Here is a 16,167-nt window from a genome sequence, read left to right as displayed (position 1 = left end):
GAGGCACTTAGAAGGGGAGGTTGTCATGGTGAGATTTAACTATGTGAAACTCACTCTTGTCCCCTAGCAAGAATGGAGGGTGTGAGGGTCCCCCAAAAAGACAGGGATCCAAAGAAGGTAGCTTCATGAAAACGCTTGTCTCCATGAAAATCCGGGAACCTCAGTCTGGGGTGACTGAGCTCAGGGGCCGATCAAGGTGTGGGACAACAGAGATGGAGGTGACTCAGGTCAGGAGATGCCCTGGCAGTGGGTGGTATCGCTGCCATGGTGGTAGAGGTGAGCACAAGGGTAGCCTGGAACCGTGAGGACTGGACTGTCAGGAAAATGCTTGAAGACTACAGGCCAAACAGGTGGGCAGGCTGCCAGCTTTCTAGAAGCTGGGCAAGAAGTTACAGTGGGAGGGGTGCTGTGCCCCGGACCTGCTGGTCCATGTGTTCATCTGTTTCATTCCTAGAACCACCCTGTAGATAAGGGTTATGGTTATCCCTGATTTCCGGCAGATGAAGGCAGGGCTTGGAGGCTTTCTCAAAGTCACACACAGCTAGGTCGGTGGCAGACATGGCAACTCCCATCTGGCCTGATATGACCCTAAAGCCCATGATGATCTCACACAGAGAAACTTGGCTTCAGCAAGGCAGCCTGGAACCCCATCAGCAAATTCAGGGGCCTCTTCCAAGATTTGAAAACAAAAGTCAACATGAAGGAGATGGACTGCGGGTAAGAGCCCATTTTCCAAGCACTCACATATTTTGGCTACCCTTGTATGTGGAGGCTGGGGATAAGGGCTGGGCTGCAACAAAGTATTCCCTGTGTTGTGCTAAGAAAAAGTGAGAAACCCAGGAAAGCCACACTGACAGTAGCCTATACTTAATTATGTTCAAATGTGAATGTATGTGTATTTGGTTAGCAAAGCAAGACTCTATTAGCACCATATCTGTATCTATATCTATAAATATATATCCATATGAGGTGCATTATATAATACTTTAATGACTTTTGAAGAGTTTTTACTGCCATGGGGGAATTCATATAACATGTTATAAAAAAAGAAAAAATAGGCTGCAATGATACTGGAAAGATGACCTCAATTTCCATTAAAAAAAAAAAAACAACTAGTAATATTATGAACGAGTTTGCCAGACTTTAATAAAAAAACAAAAACAAAGCTTATGATGCTGTGTGACTGTAGAAATAAAAATGCTTAGAAAGATATATAATAAACGTGTTAATGACTCAATGAATAAACTGCAACCAAAAGATAAAAATGATGGGAAAGAAACATTTATACTAAAAAGGATCAAGAGACTTAGGAGACACTGAACCAATTGCAAAATGCATATTTTTAAAAAAATTTTTTTTTTTTCCCAGACAGGGTCTCTATGTGGCCCTGGCTATCCTGGAACTTTCTCTGAAGACCAGGCTGGCCTCAATTCTACAAAAATGTGTCTGCCTCAGCTTCCAGAGTGCTGGGATTAAAGACATTCATTAACACACCCAATAAAAGACAGAAATCCCAGATGAAATTATGTAATGTTTAGGATTTGCTTTGAAATAATTTAAGGGATACAGGGTGGGGGTCTCAACAACATAAGACAGGACAGCAAGTTAGGACCGAATGGTAGGATCTGAGAACTTTAGCATACTGTCTATTTTCATGTCTGTATTTTTTTCTAAATTAAAATGTTTGTAGTTCTTCCTAGATTATGGAGTTTCTCTCTCTCTCTCTCTCTTTCTCTCTCCTGTTTGAGAAACATAGTGAGCTGGGAACCGAACTCTGGCTTCTGGAAGAACAGCAAGCGCTCTAAATCTATGAGCCTGAGTCTTCTCTCCAGCTTGAGAATGTACTATTTTATGAGCAGGAAAAAAAAAAGGCTGCTATTTGTTTGTTGAACAACTGTCCAATCTGAGAGGGGACTAAGGGGAGATAGTGAGGGAGAGTGAGAGAAAGAGAGGGAGTAGGCATAGCGTCTCAGAGAGAAGGAATAGAAGGACACAGATTGGAAAAGAGTATGACATAGAACCACAAAGAAGAACAAGGTGGTACCAGGGACTCTGGGAACATCTGCCGAGCCAGGCAGAGAACAGGTTACAGCCTGAAAGAGAGAAATAGCTTGCTGGGCTTAAGGCTTGGAACGACAGTGTTTGAAATCAGAAGCCAGATGATGACCTAAGAAGGCAGAGTGGGAAGGAAAAACACACAGCAAGGACTTTGGAACAGTATTCTTTCTCTTTTGTCTGGGCAGTGTGACCTATTGTTGCCTTGAACTTCGCCCTGGGTTCTCAAAGACTTCAACACTGTCCCTGCTCTAACCCTGATGGGGTTGGCCAGATGGGCTGGCAGACAGTGGACCAGATAGTGGGCAGAGAAGCAGTGGAGGGCTGTAACCAGGATTACACCGAGTATGAGAAATTGCCTTTCTTCATCCAGTTTGTTTATCAAAATGATAGCCAAGAGAAAACTCCCTGTCAATCTGTTCATTTCAAGAAGCCTCACCACAGGGCCTTTGCATGGGTCCTTCCTACATCTGGAATGTTCTTCCTTGTCTTCAGGTGGTTGACTTGCACTCAACCCTTCAGATTTCACCCTTGTTGCCTTCTGCTATCATTCTGCCCTCTGACTAAGTCAGATCCCCATGCATGCTGCTCTTCACAACACTCAACACACTGCCGACTCCGTGAGGTTGGGGCTATCTCTGTCTATCTCATGGTGCAGGACTGCAGAAGGTCCTCACTAGGGGCTAAATGAATGGAGGGATTCACCCTTTGGATTACACCCTGATGCTTGTTTCATCTTGGCCACTTTGGGCCTGAGTCAGCCACAGCAAATTAACTACGGAAGGGGCCTTCTGAGCCTTTTCCATCTCTTCAAAAGCTCCACTATGGACTCCAGGTCACCAAAGCCTCTCACTGATGAGGAGGGACCTGCAGCACAGGAAAGATGTTCCAGAGGGGTATATGAGAAACAGCTGTTGGGGCTTCTAAGACTAGCAATGGCTGTTGCTTCAGGGCCAGGGTCTTTGCTGGCCAGGGTAGAAGGAACACAATTGCCCAATCCGGTCAAAGCTGCTGCAACTCAAATGTCACCTTCCTGGAAGCATCCCCTATTACACTCACCCTCTTCTTCACAGAACTGATTTGTAACTGGAGGGGGTTTTGTTTGTTTTTGCTTTTGGGGTTGTTTGTTTAGTGTGCTTTGTTGAGGTTGTTTCCTCTGCTGACCTGGGAACTTCAGGTTTGGGGGATGGTGTCTGCTTTTTCATTCTTACAAGCATGTTAGCACAGTGCCTGGCTCACAGTAGATGTTTAATAAAAACTCAATGAATGAATACAAGAACAACCTACAGAAGGCTGGCAAGGCCAGCAGGGAAAAAGGAAACAGCTGGGGTCAAAGCAGGGGCAACAGCAGCTCCATCCTTTTTGGGCTCCCTTCTAGGGGCCCTCTAGGAAGTGCTTTGCATTCCTGAAGCTGCAGACAAGCCTGGCCATGCCTAGGACACATGCCTAGGAGCTGGAATCTGCCTTTACTCAAAGCTTCTGGTTCTTGTAGCTAGGGATTGGTTGTGAGGAGAAAGCAGAATGGAAGCCTCTAAACTCACCATCTTAGCATCTGGACAAACATAGGAAGGGAACAAGCCCAAGCCTTGCTTCCCTGCTGGACTGACTCTTCCCAGCTCCTAGCTTTTGCGTAGCAGCCTGGCCCAGATCTCATCCCACGCCCCTCAGACCAACTGAAGGTCTTTCTACTGAAGTCCATCCTCCTCCCCACCCCCATAGGGGGTTCCTGTCTCAGCAGGAATTTCTACTGGATTGAAATGAACAGCTGGGGCAGTCAGGATGGGAGGGTTAGTGGTGGAGAGCAGCTATCAAAGGCTCCATGTGTGAGGGGCCCCAGGAGGAGGCGCCTGGGTGCTGGCTTGCCTACAAGTGCCAAGAAATGAGACAGGAATTGTGTGTGTGTATGTGTGTGTGTCAGAGAGAGAGACTGACTTTGAATGAGAAGCAGAATAGACATGGAGACTGAATGGCACAGTGAGCCTTAGAACAGAAAGGGAAGCAGGGAGAGAGAGAGAGAGAGAGAGAGAGAGAGAGAGAGAGAATAGGATGCAGCATGGACAGAAGACCATAGTGACACAGGAAATGATTGGACTGGGAGACAAACAAAAGAGGACAGGAAGGGGACAAGTAAAGGGACAGAGACAAAGAGAAAGGAAGAACAGTCTGGCACTAGGAAGAATCAAATGTCTTCATCCCTTCCACTTTTATTGAGCACCATGCCACAGCAGGCACAGGACAGGACAGGTGCAGACCAGGGCAAGATGACACAGGTGTAAGGGATGAAAAAAGGAAGAGGCAGAGACTGCCAACTAAGACAGACTTTCAGGAGGATGCAGAGAGGAGAGAGAAAGTGGGGGAGACTCGGCTGGAGAAAGAGAAGGCAGAGACCGAATCCAGCAGGTAGACAGGGCAGGGCAGGTCTGAGTTCTGAAGGCCGCTTGGAGAAGCAGGGCGAGGGAGACCTGCCTGGGCTCTCCTTAGGGCAACTTTCTATTTCTCATGTTGCTATGTGAACACATCATTTTATAAGCAGTGCCATTTCCAGCTGTGCGGTTTCCTTTTCCTACTGCTGGGCTGAAGCTCTCTTTTTCTCCCCTCTCTCTCTCTTCCTTCCTCCCTCGTTCCCTCCCACTCCCATTTTCCTCCAAGGTTCAGGGAAGGTTCAGACTGGAGACAGCCTGCTTTTCTCTTGGCCCACTTCCTCTACTCAAGCCACAGACTAGAGCCCTGCTCGGAAAATGTAAACACGGATAGGTACAAAAGCCTTCCTCACCCTACCCCCACCCCTGTCTATTCTTGGGTCCCGCAGAGACAGGAAATTGGAAATAGGAAAATGTGTGTGGCTGGGAGAAGGAAGAGGGTGAGTGGGTGAATTTTGCTTCCAAAATAGGCGAAGTAGACATCTCTTTCTGGGGTGTGTAAAGCACCCCCCCCCAGGAGAAGAAGAGGGTGAGTGGGTGAATTTTGCTTCCAAAATAGGCATCTCTTTTTGGGGTCTGTATAGCAGCCCCCCAGAAGACAAAAGCTTCCTTGAAATCGTGAAATGAGGGAAGAAGCCATTTGTAGAAAATGCCGAACCCTCCCCTCATCTCCTCCTATGTCATCACCGAGAAAATGCCGCAGAGAAGAGGGTGGGCTGTGGAGTCAGTCACCTACCCGCTCGTGCCAGGTCTCTGGGCTTGAGAGAAACGCCAGTCGGTGTTGGGCGGGGCTTGCTGTGGAGAAAACAGAGGAAAAGCAGCTGAGTACCCCACAGCAGTGAGGTGTTACCGAGCCCCTGGGAGAGGGGGCGGGGAGTGGGTAAAGGAAGGCAAAGGAACAAGGGGTAGGGGGATGGTATACATGTCTCCAGAGGTGGGGGTGGGGAGAACCAACCCTAGGACGAACAAAACACTTCATCTGAGCTGTGAACAAGCACAGATTTCTTTGCTGAGGAAACGGATCCCCCTTTTCTGTCCCGGGCTCGGAACTTCCCAGCCCAAGGACTGGAACTGGGGAAAGGGTGCAGGAAAGTGGCCCTCCTCAAATGGCAGAGGCACGTTTAGATCAAACCCCAGCAGCCTAGAATAGCAGCATTTAGCTCCTCAGCTGGGAACAAAGCAAGCTGCAGCAAGATGGCTGCTGCTCGGGGGTAACCCTTTTCGTGCCAAGTTGTGCACTGACACGTTCCAAGGGACACCTCCTCCAGGCCCTTGCTCTCAAAGACCTCTTCCCACAGCTAAATACATTATTAATTTAGGAGTCACGCCAGCCTGGGCCTTTATAGGGCATCCAAGGCCCAGGATGCCTCTCACCCCCAGAACTTCATGCCGCACAATGGCCTGTGACTAAGGAGATGAGAACAAGGCAGCTCTGTCCAAGGCAGAGAAAATGGCTGGGATGGATGGAGTCCAGAGGGACCACATTCTACCACCTCCGCCGAGCGGCCTGAGTCTCCAGCTGCTCGCAGTCCTCTCCCACCCAGCTCACTGTGCAGGGCTCTGCAGCCACCACTGAATTTCTAAGCCCCGCAGGTCCTTCCAGGGGATGTGGCCGCCCGCCCGCCGGCCATACATTCCCCTACAGCCATGACTTCACCAGTTTCTGGGATGTGCTGGGTAATTAATTCTCACTCAGGCTCCCAAGAGGAGGAGTGGGAGCATCTCAGATTACCCTGGGGAGAAGGAAGACCCAGGACTTGCCAGTGACTCACACTGAGGTTCACAAGTGACAGCAGAGTGAGTGGAACCCAGAAAGGATCCCTGGTGCACTGGGTGCCGTGCTGGGGCGCTGTGGGGAAGGGTGCAGACCCTCAGCCACTGTACCCTTTGGCAGTAGAATGAGCATGAGGATGGAGTTTGTGATCTGACAGTGGAGTGGAGCGAAACTCTACACCCATATGGGAAGATCAGGGAGAAGTTTGCTCAGTGAGGGCTGCAGAGAAAGGCAAACCCAAAAGACTTTCTTCCATCCTTGAGGTCCTGATGAGGAATGACTTCCATCCTCTCTCATCCTATCAGATGTCAACCATCTCTTGCTCAACTTTCCAAGTTCCAAGTGCCAAGCTATTCAAAACACACACTGGGGTTAAACAGATCTGTGTTAGGCTCTGTATCATCATTTATTCTGACCTTGAGAAAGCTGTTTGATCTCTGTGAAAGTAATGACTATCAGGCTAATACAAATAACAATGCAGGAACAGTGGTAGGAGGGGCAAATGAAATTTCCTGGTTCTTATTGGTTTGGTTGTTTCTTTCTGTTTTGTTTTTGTTGTTGTGTTGTGTTTTGTTTTAAGATAGGTTTTCTGCGTGGCCCAGGCTGTCCTGGAACTCACTATGTAGTGCAGGCTTGCCTCAAATTCAGAGATCTGCCTGCCTCGGCTGAGTGCTTCTGGCTCTTTAAGGAGAGCTCTTTCAATCAACTATCAGAAGTATCTGGAGATGTTTCAGCATATAAATGCCACACAGTAGAGGCAGGGTGGAGGATGGACAGACTTGGAATTGAAGCTTCTCGGTTTGTGGAGACATTTTTTTTTCCTTTTGCCATTTCAGTCTCCCTGCATCTGAGGGCTGCCACTGGCATCTGGCAGAAGCTGTGGTTTTCCCATCTGTCCGAGGAGGGAAGATTTGCCAAGTCTCATGTCCCTGATCATCCTCCCCAAACCATGACCCTAGATCTAGCAAATTTCCGACGGAGCCAAAGCCTAGTTTTGAACCCAGTTCTAGGAGTAGGAAAGGGTCGCTGTTGACATCGGGGTCAACAGCTCATTGTCCAACCAAAGCGCTGTCTCATAAGAGGGGTGCAAGTGCTGAGAGTGAGGGTCTCTATCCAGAGCCCCAGTCCCGGCCAGACTGGGGCTAACTGGTTCCGCCTGTCCCGAGCCTAGAGGACCAGCATCACTCCTGACATTCAGGACTCAGCTCAGGATGGCAGGGACAGTCAGCTAGAGTGTCTGGGGAAGGCTGGGGAGAAACCCCTCAGCCCTCGCTTGGTCCTGCACAGGCTCGACCTGGGAACCTCACCAGGTCTCAGTCAACCAAGAGCACCTTCCGGGGGAAGGGGGGAGTGGGCGGGGCAGCTCAGAGGGTGAACGGGGGAGGGACGGCGCGTGGGCGTGACCAGCACCAAGGCCACCGGCCAGCCCTAGCCAAATACCAGTGGTTGGCTGGAGCTGGAGTAAACAGAGTTGAAGTGAACAGGAAGGGCGAAGTCACGGAGGGTGAGAGCGGGGAGAAACTGAGGAGGAAGACTCAGGAGTGGCAGATCGCACTGGAGCTGGCGCCCAGGGGGTTGCAGCGTGGGTCTGTGGAGGCCTCCCCGCGGGACCCCCAGGATCTGCCAGATCAGTGAGAATTCACCAGCAGCGGTGCGGGGCGCGAGCCTTTCTGTATGCGAGAAGGGAGTTGAGCCCACCTCCTCTGGCCCACAACCTTCCCCACCCCCCGAATGCTCAGAGCTCCATCTTTGCCTCTATCTCTCCGATTATCCGCTTTCAAATGCAACCAAGCAGAGGAGCCAGCTCTGTGCAAAGAGCGAGTGCAAGATCAAAGCTCCTTACTTGGACGGCAACGCGTCCCCCCACCCCGGGGGGGGGGGTCGCAATGGCGGCGCCCAGCCCTCACCTGGCTCCGCTCCTGTAGTGTACTAGAGCGGGACCTTAAGGCCTCGGGCTCCAGCGCCAGGGCTGAGGGCTGCTGAACGCTGAGGGGCCTGAGGAAAGTGAAGTCACTGCCGTCGGAGGCCGGAGAAAAGCATGTCCTGTAGCAATGGCTCTGAGAGTCTGTGGGCCGCAGGGTCACCTCCATGTACTTGAGTGTGCCGTCTGAGCTCACCTGCAGGTTGGGGCTGGAGTGCGTATAGAACTCCCTGGAGGGTGAGTCCTGGCCCCTGCAGCACTGGCCCCCACCCCGGTCCCCATCTTCATGCCCGCTCAGGCACTTGGCTGACATGAAAATGAAGGTAACTAAGGATAAGAGGCTGACGGCGGCTAGAGCCACAATAAGGTAAAGGGTGAGGTCTGATCGCTCAGGAGGGTGTGAGAGGAAGTCACTGGACTTGGGCATTTCCTCCGCATTCTCATCCTCCAGAACCAGCAGTACCGTCGCTGTGGAGGAGAGCGAAGGGTCACCGTTGTCCCTCACCAGGACCACCACCTGTTGGGTATCAGAGTCGTCCTCCAATAAGGCCCGGGCGGTGCGCACCTCACCAGTGTGGGCAGACACAAGGAACAGGCCGGGGGCGGTGGACTGTGGTAACAGAGAGTAAGAGAGCCACGCATTGTGACCAGCGTCAGCATCCACGGCTGTCACCTTGGTGACCAAAGAACCGGGAGGGGCAGAGCGAGGGAGCCGCTGAGGGGCCGAGAGCTCCTTGCCCGGTCGTGGGTGCAGCACCGCCGGGGCATTATCGTTCTGGTCAAGGACAAACACGTGGAGGGATGCGTTAGCATGCAGCGGGGGAGACCCGGAATCTCGGACCCCCACCACGATTTGCAGCATCTGCAGTAATTCATAGTCAAAAGTCCGCTGGGCAAAGACTCGTCCATCCTCGGGGTTGACGTACACAAAAGAGGAGGCTGGGGCTCCCTGGATTTGACTTCCTACAATAGAGTAGGCAAGGCGGGCGTTATCCCCCATGTCTGGATCTGAGGCAGCAACGGTACAGAGGAGAGAGCCTGGCGGCCGGTTTTCTGGGATATAGGCAGTGTAGAGCTGTTGGGTGAAGTGGGGTGCGTTGTCATTGACATCTGAGATATTCAGCCTGATGGTGAGATGTGTGTGGAGGGGAGGGGAGCCAGCGTCAGTGGCCAGCAGGTCGATGATGTAATGGGAGGTGGCCTCTCGGTCCAGGGGCTGGCTGGTGAGCAGTGAGTAGTGGTTCTCAGAAGGCTTGATCTGAAATGGTAGGTCTGGAGATATATCCAGGCTCACCTCACCATTTCTACCCGAGTCTCGGTCTCGCACATTAAACAGCCCCACTACCGTGCCCACCGGTGTGCTCTCTAGGACAGGGTTGACCAGAGACGCCAGTAGCACCTCAGGGGGGTTGTCGTTAGCATCCCCCACGTCCACTTGGATCACACAGTGGCCCTCCATGGCTGGCTGTCCCTGGTCTCGGGCTCTTGCATGAATTTCATAGAAATTTGACTCCTCAAAATCTACGGGACCCAACACATGGATTGCTCCACTGCTAGGATCCAGGCCAAAGAGATTCTTCACTGCTTCAGGTGTATGATCTCCAAAAGAATAGTCTAGTTGGCCATTGGTGCCCTCATCTGGATCAGTGGCATTCAGACGGACCAGTAGTGTGCCTGGGGGTGTGTTCTCTGGAAGCCCCACACGTAGAACTGAGGACTGGAAGGCTGGGGCATTATCATTGATGTCCAGCACAACGACAGAGATAAGAGTGGTCCCTGAGCGGGCCGGGGTCCCCCCATCCACAGCAGTGAGCACCAGCTGATGTCTTGCCTGGGCTTCACGGTCTAGCTGCTGCTCTAGCACTAGCTCTGGGAACAGCTTCCCATCTTTTAGGGTCTTCACATTGAGAGAGAAGTGACTGTTGGGGCTTAGAGTATAGAAGCTCACAGTGTTGGTGCCCACGTCTGGATCCTGAGCACTGTCCAGTGGGAATCTGGCTCCAGGCGCAGCTGATTCTGAGATGCGCATCTCTCGCTCAGGAGTAGCAAAGCTAGGAGAGTTGTCATTGAGATCCAGGATCTGCACCTCTACACGGGTGAGCTCCAAGGGGTGCTCAGTTACCACCTGTACTGGCAGCAGGCAGCTAGCGCTGGCTCCGCACAGGCTCTCTCGGTCAATCTTTACACTCACTGCCAAAGCACCACTCGTCAAGCTCAGGGAAAAATAGCGCCCATTCTCCTCAGAGCCCAATCGCAGCCTGCGGCTCAACAGATCTGTCACCTTTAAGCCTAGATCTTGAGCAACATTCCCCACCAAAGTCCCCGGCTCAGATTCCTCCACCACTGAATAACGAAGCTGCCCAGACACCCAGCCACAGCAGCACAAGGACAACATATACAGCACTTGCCATTTCCCAGCGAGCTGTGGGGATGCCATAGGCCCCATGACCCAGGAGTCCCTTCTTGGAGAGTAAGTGTGCTGTCCTGTCTCCAAGGTAAAAACCCAGGGCTTGGAATGCAGAAGCTGAAGTCTCTTATGTCTCCTTCCAGCCTCTTAAAAAAAACTGCTCTGAGGTTTGCCTGCCTGCAGCCTTTCTTAGTCACCAACTGGCGGGGGTGGGTGGGGGAGGGAAGTTAAATGTAAGTGGAGCTAGGGAGCTGGAGGAGGAGAGGCAGGCAGGAAGAGCAGATTCCCCCACCTCGGCTCTAAGTTTGATTGGCCAAAAAGTCTGTCTGCTCTCAACCAATTATGTAGTCTCCTCGGTCCTGGAAACCTTGGGAACAGTTGCTGAAAAAAATCTGTGCCACAGAAGCCTCCTGCCTCCCCGCGCATTCGTGCTGCAGGTTGATCCAGCCCTGTTGGCAGTCAAGTTTGATGGCTCAGTGCTCAATGGGTACAACCCTCCTCAGTGTTGTGTCCCAGAAACTTCCTGCGTGACTTCAGAAGCTTCCACTGTTTTGCGTGAACCAATAGAAATGCATCCTCGTGGAGATGCAAAACCCACGTGGTGTTTTCCTCCAACCCCCCCCCCCCCCAGCTCCTACTAAATACTTTTTTAAAGCTTTGTCAGGCCCTCCTAAAGTCTTGCCCTGCTCTCCAGCAATGCCAGCTGATGACTAAAGGACTTGGCTTTTCTGAGGCTCTGGACTCAGAATGTGAACGGAACACCACAGCTTTTGGGAAAGGGAACATTTTTAGGGTTGATCTAGGCTGCCCTGGAGGATGACCAGGGGCCAGAATGGCCTCTAGGCTTGATAGTTTCACTGAACTCAAAAACTCCCCCTAAAAATTCCCAGAATATCAGGGTTCTGACACTGAGTGATCACCTACTGCTTTTCCCCAAAGAGGTAAGAGCCGTTTCCTCCCCATCCCCCCCCCACCACCTGTCTACTTCACATCCATGTCAGGAATGTAAGGAGTCCCAAATCTTGGCTACTACTTTGATCTGTACCCCTGTGCTCCCTTGGCTCTTTCCTTTTTTGACTCTATCTTTCTCTCCCCCCCCCCCCAAATAAATAGTCCCCTGAAGGGCTAGAGAACACCAGATAACATGGGACAAAGATTTTTAGTTTACCATCAGACCGGTTGGAGATGGTAATCCAGAGCTAACAGCCTGAGATGCACAGCCCTCTCATCAGAAAGAACAGAGGAGGAAATCCTGGGTTTGGGTGATGTCCTGGGCCAGCCCACACTTGTGCTAGCTTCGGTCAATGTTCCCACATTCCATTAGCATGCTTCCACAGCAGCTTGGTTCTTGATAATCAGTTACTTTTATTTCTTACTCTCAACCACAGCCATTACTCATCCCCCGGCTCTAATCTATGGGCACCTGAGTTCTAATCACTGGTCAATTCAAGAAATACTTGTAGAACATTGACAAGATAGTTACTACTCACAAAAGTGGTGGCGACACTGTGGGCTTTCACAGGGAGGTCAGGACTCCCTGGCGCTTGGCCCAGCCATATGTCTAGGTCACAATAACCCTCAGGCATTGGCTGAGCCTGCAAAGGTCTCACCTCTAGCCCATAGAGAAGATCAGAGGGTGGACAGCTTGGGCGCACTGGCTCCCCTGCCATAGGCGCACTGGGTGACTTCACCATCATGAAGCTATCACTCCGAGTGGGCGCGGACGCCAACGGTGTACAGCCATGAGAGTGGCCTCCCACGTCCACAAACTTGATAGGATCTTCTGACCCTAGCTGGATCCGGAGGATCCCGTTGGAAGGAGGAAGGCCCTCCCTTCTCCGAGATCTGCTGAGACAGGCGCAGGTGCCCGCAGGAAAGCACGTTGCTCCACAGGCAGCCCCACGAAGGCACTTGGAGAGCAGCGCCACGAAAGACCCAAAGGAGACAAAACAGATGGCCACTAAGGACACAGCCAAGTAGAGGGTTAGCCGGGATTCTCCTTCCCTGGGAGCTGAAGATTCTCGAAGATCGGGGACAACTGGATGGGCGTCCTCCTCTAAGGACACTAGGAGGGTAACAGAGGTGGAGAGGGGTGGGCTGCCATTGTCCTTCACCACAATGACCAGCTTCTGGGGTGGGAGGTCAGCTGGGATGGGAACAGCCGTCCGTACTTCCCCCGCATACCGGGAGACTGCAAACAGGCTGGGATCTGGGGCCTCCAGGAGCTGATAGGAAACCCAAGCATTGTAGCCTGAATCTAAGTCCACAGCCGTCACCTTTGTGACTAAGTGACCGGCGCCAACCGATGGAGGCAATGCTTGGGGACATAAGGAGCCTGGCCTGGCCCTAGGGCGTAGCACAGCTGGGGCATTGTCATTGAGGTCCAGCACGAACAGGCGCACCGTCACAGTGCTGCTGAGTGGTGGGCTGCCTCTGTCCCGGGCCTGCACCTCAAACTGCAGGGTCTGTGTTTGTTCATAGTCAAATGATCTAGTGGCATGAACAGCTCCTGTCTGGGGGTTCAGAGAGATGAAGGAAGAAGCTGACACATCTCGATTTCTGGGCTCTAAGAGAGAGTATGAGATGAGTGCGTTTAAGCCAGAGTCTGGGTCAGAGGCTGCAAGGGAGCAAAGCAGGTCCCCTGGGCGATTGTTCTCAGGAACAAACACCTCATGTGACCTCTGGAAGAATGAGGGTGGGTTATCGTTCACGTCTGAAATGTTGAGGAAAATAGTCCTGTGGGTACTCAGGGGCGGGTTCCCGGCATCAGAAGCAGTCACCATGATGTCATAACTGGATCTAGCCTCTCGGTCCAAGGGTCCAGCGGTCACGAGGGAGAACTGGTTCCTGAAGGCAGACTTGAGGGCAAATGGTAAGTGGTCGGGAATGCGGAGGCTCACATCTCCATTTGACCCGGAGTCCGGGTCCTGCACACTGATGAGCGCCACCACAGTGCCAGGCTCTGCGCTCTCGGGTAGAGTGCCTAGCTCCGAGGTGACTGTGATGTGGGGGGCGTTGTCATTGACATCCAAGAGGTCCACCCTCAGGCTGCAATGCTGCTCCATGGCTGGAGAACCCCCGTCACGTGCCCTCACATCAAACTCGTAATAATTCTCACTCTCAAAGTCTAGAGGCCCCTGCAGGGTGAGCTTTCCTGTAGTGGGATGAAGGCTAAAAAGGTTTCTCACGCGATCAGGGGTGTGACCACTAAAGGAAAAGGTGACGTTACCGCTAGGTCCCAGGTCTGGGTCAGAGGCATTGAGCTGGATGAGTACCATGCCCGCTGGCGCACTCTCCAACACGCTGATCCTGTAACTGGATTGCTGGAAGGCTGGGGCGTTGTCGTTCACATCCAGCACCGACACCCGGAGCTCTGCGGTGCCAGATCTAGGGGGATTCCCCCCATCCACAGCAGTCAGCACCAGGCGGTAGTCGGATTGCTTCTCGCGATCCAAAGGCTTCTCCAGAAGCAGCTCTGGGACCAGGCTGCCGTCGCTGCGCTTCTTGACATCCAGGGCAAAGTGCTCATTGGAGCTTAGTCTGTAGCTGCTGATGGAATTGCTCCCCACATCTGCATCCTGCGCCTTTTCCAAGGGGAACCGCTGTCCTGGCGGAGCCGCTTCCCCGATTTCCAAGTCCAACTGCTGCCGCGGAAATCGGGGGGCGTGATCATTCACATCTACGATCTCAACCTCCGCTCGGTACATTTCCAAAGGCCCTTCGGTTACAAACTCCAGGGGCACGATGCAGCTGGCACTGAGCCCACACAGTGCCTCTCGATCGATTGGATTCTTGATGAGCAGGGCTCCGCTGTCCAAATCCACACGGAAGTGTCTTTGGTTCACCTCTCCAGCGACCTGCAGCCTGCGAGCTGAGAGACTCTCTGTATCCAGCAGAAAATCTTGGGCGACATTCCCTACAAAAGTCCCTTCCTGTGACTCCTCTGGGACCGGGTAGCGGATCTGCCCATAAACGTAGCCCAGGTGGCAAAAGAGGAACAAAAGGGTAGCCCCCCACCAAATTTCTACCCAGCTTCTCACCTTGCTGGGCATTGCTGCCATCCGCCAAGTCTCTACTTGGTCCGGAGAAGCCAAAGAAGCTGACCCGCCCCTAACAGCCACAGCAGCTGGAGACACCTATCTCCCTTCCCCGCGCCACGTCTGGCGCGGCTCCGCCGGCGCAGCAAGGGTTACGCGCCGTTTTTTTGCTGGTGGCGGGGTAGATTTGTCTGCCTTTCACGACCCGATTGGCAGGCAGCAACTCCTGGGCTCAGCCAATAGGCTGAGCAGAGAATGTCCCAATAGCAGCAGGGTTAATGCGTCGCAGCCCTGGGAGGAAACACACACACCCCAAAATAACAAACCCCCCAAGATGATAAATACTAACGTTTCTTTCGACCTTCCTCCTGCCCACCTCGCGTTTATGTCCGTGGGTCGTTATCACCACGGAGAGGCAGGAAACATATACGTATCCCCCCTACCAACACATCAATTCGCCCCGCCCCTTTTCGCGGGGAAAACAGCTACCTCCTGAGCCCTAGCAACCTGCAGCCCTGGAAAGCTAGTGGCCATTTGAGACTGGTCACTTTGTTCAAGCCAGTGTTGTCATCAACCAATATTCTAAATGAGTAGCTTCCATCTCAGCCTGGTCTTATTGAAGCATCAGCCTATCAGAAGCACTGCATAGTCTCAAAAATTCGGCTCCTCCCCAGATTATCTCTCTTTGCAGAGAAGGCTTACACATTAATGAAGCCAATTAAATTTATACAGCACGCGTTTTTATTGTAACAGAAGGCAGGGCAGAAACCAAACCTCTTATTCAGACATTTGCTACAGTAGGACACGCTACCATTCATTGATTCCAAGGACAGTATGGAAGTAGGTGGTGGAAGCCAGAATTGGGAGCCGTTCCAAAAGTGAGAACCGGTCTCTGGGACTTCCTCCGGACTAGATCTCATTACCTGGCAGAATGCTAATGTTCACAGGCTGAACAGCTTTCTTGAATGATGGGGGTCCGCTACCGCCAACCTCGAGCCTACAAATCTCCTTTATCTGACACTCCAGTATTCATGATATGTTGATAATTACCAACAGAGACCATTTCAAAAGGATAAGCCTTTCACTTAGCCCCAGGGGGCCTCTTGTAGTTGGAGACTTAATCTCACCCCACCCCCACCCTTAGCAGCCTGCCTACTAAGCACAAGGCGCAGAAGCAGCACATTTTTACAGCATTGGTACCCTGCAAGCCACACTCCAACAGTAAACACATCTGAGGAAGAAAAACTCACAGACCTAAGTGTGAGATGTTAATCCATCCAAATCTTTGCCTACACTGGCAACAGCTACCAGAGAAAGTGTTCTTCTGCCCAGGACCTTCCTGACTGTGCTTAGGCCAGCACCCAGCACTGAAATCCACAGGGAGAGATCTGGCAGTTCTGTGCTCTTATGTGGAAACAAAACAAACTCCTCATACCCCAAATACAAAACCAAACGACAAGGCTGCTGGACCCTCGGTGGGAACCGAGCTGAGTGAGGGATCAGCCTGCTCTACCACGGTGTTGCTGTCAATCCGCCGCCTGGGTGTGTGTGTG

At 52.1% G+C, this 16,167-nt stretch overlaps 1 protein-coding gene across 5 annotated transcripts in view; it reads right to left on the bottom strand.

Annotated features, from left to right (window-relative positions):
- The window catches only part of LOC129687914 (protocadherin gamma-C4), a 32,987-nt gene that overhangs the window by 9,987 nt on the left and 6,833 nt on the right, over nucleotides 1–16,167 (bottom strand). For 2 of the 5 annotated variants that reach the window (XM_055622534.1, XM_055622535.1), the window contains exon 2: nucleotides 5,212–5,270. In XM_055622534.1, coding sequence (XP_055478509.1) covers nucleotides 5,212–5,270 — 59 coding nt within the window. Of the gene's footprint in view, nucleotides 1–5,211; nucleotides 5,271–5,430; nucleotides 5,597–8,156; nucleotides 10,741–12,187; nucleotides 14,729–16,167 lie in introns of those variants that run through there. The other 3 variants (XM_055622533.1, XM_055622531.1, XM_055622536.1) reach the window with 3 other exon arrangements.

Source organism: Psammomys obesus, unplaced genomic scaffold (assembly GCF_907164565.1).
Source record: "Psammomys obesus unplaced genomic scaffold, mPsaObe1.curated_primary_1811, whole genome shotgun sequence".
NCBI classification, from domain to species: domain Eukaryota; kingdom Metazoa; phylum Chordata; class Mammalia; order Rodentia; family Muridae; genus Psammomys; species Psammomys obesus.
This window is presented reverse-complemented; position numbering and strand designations above follow the sequence as displayed.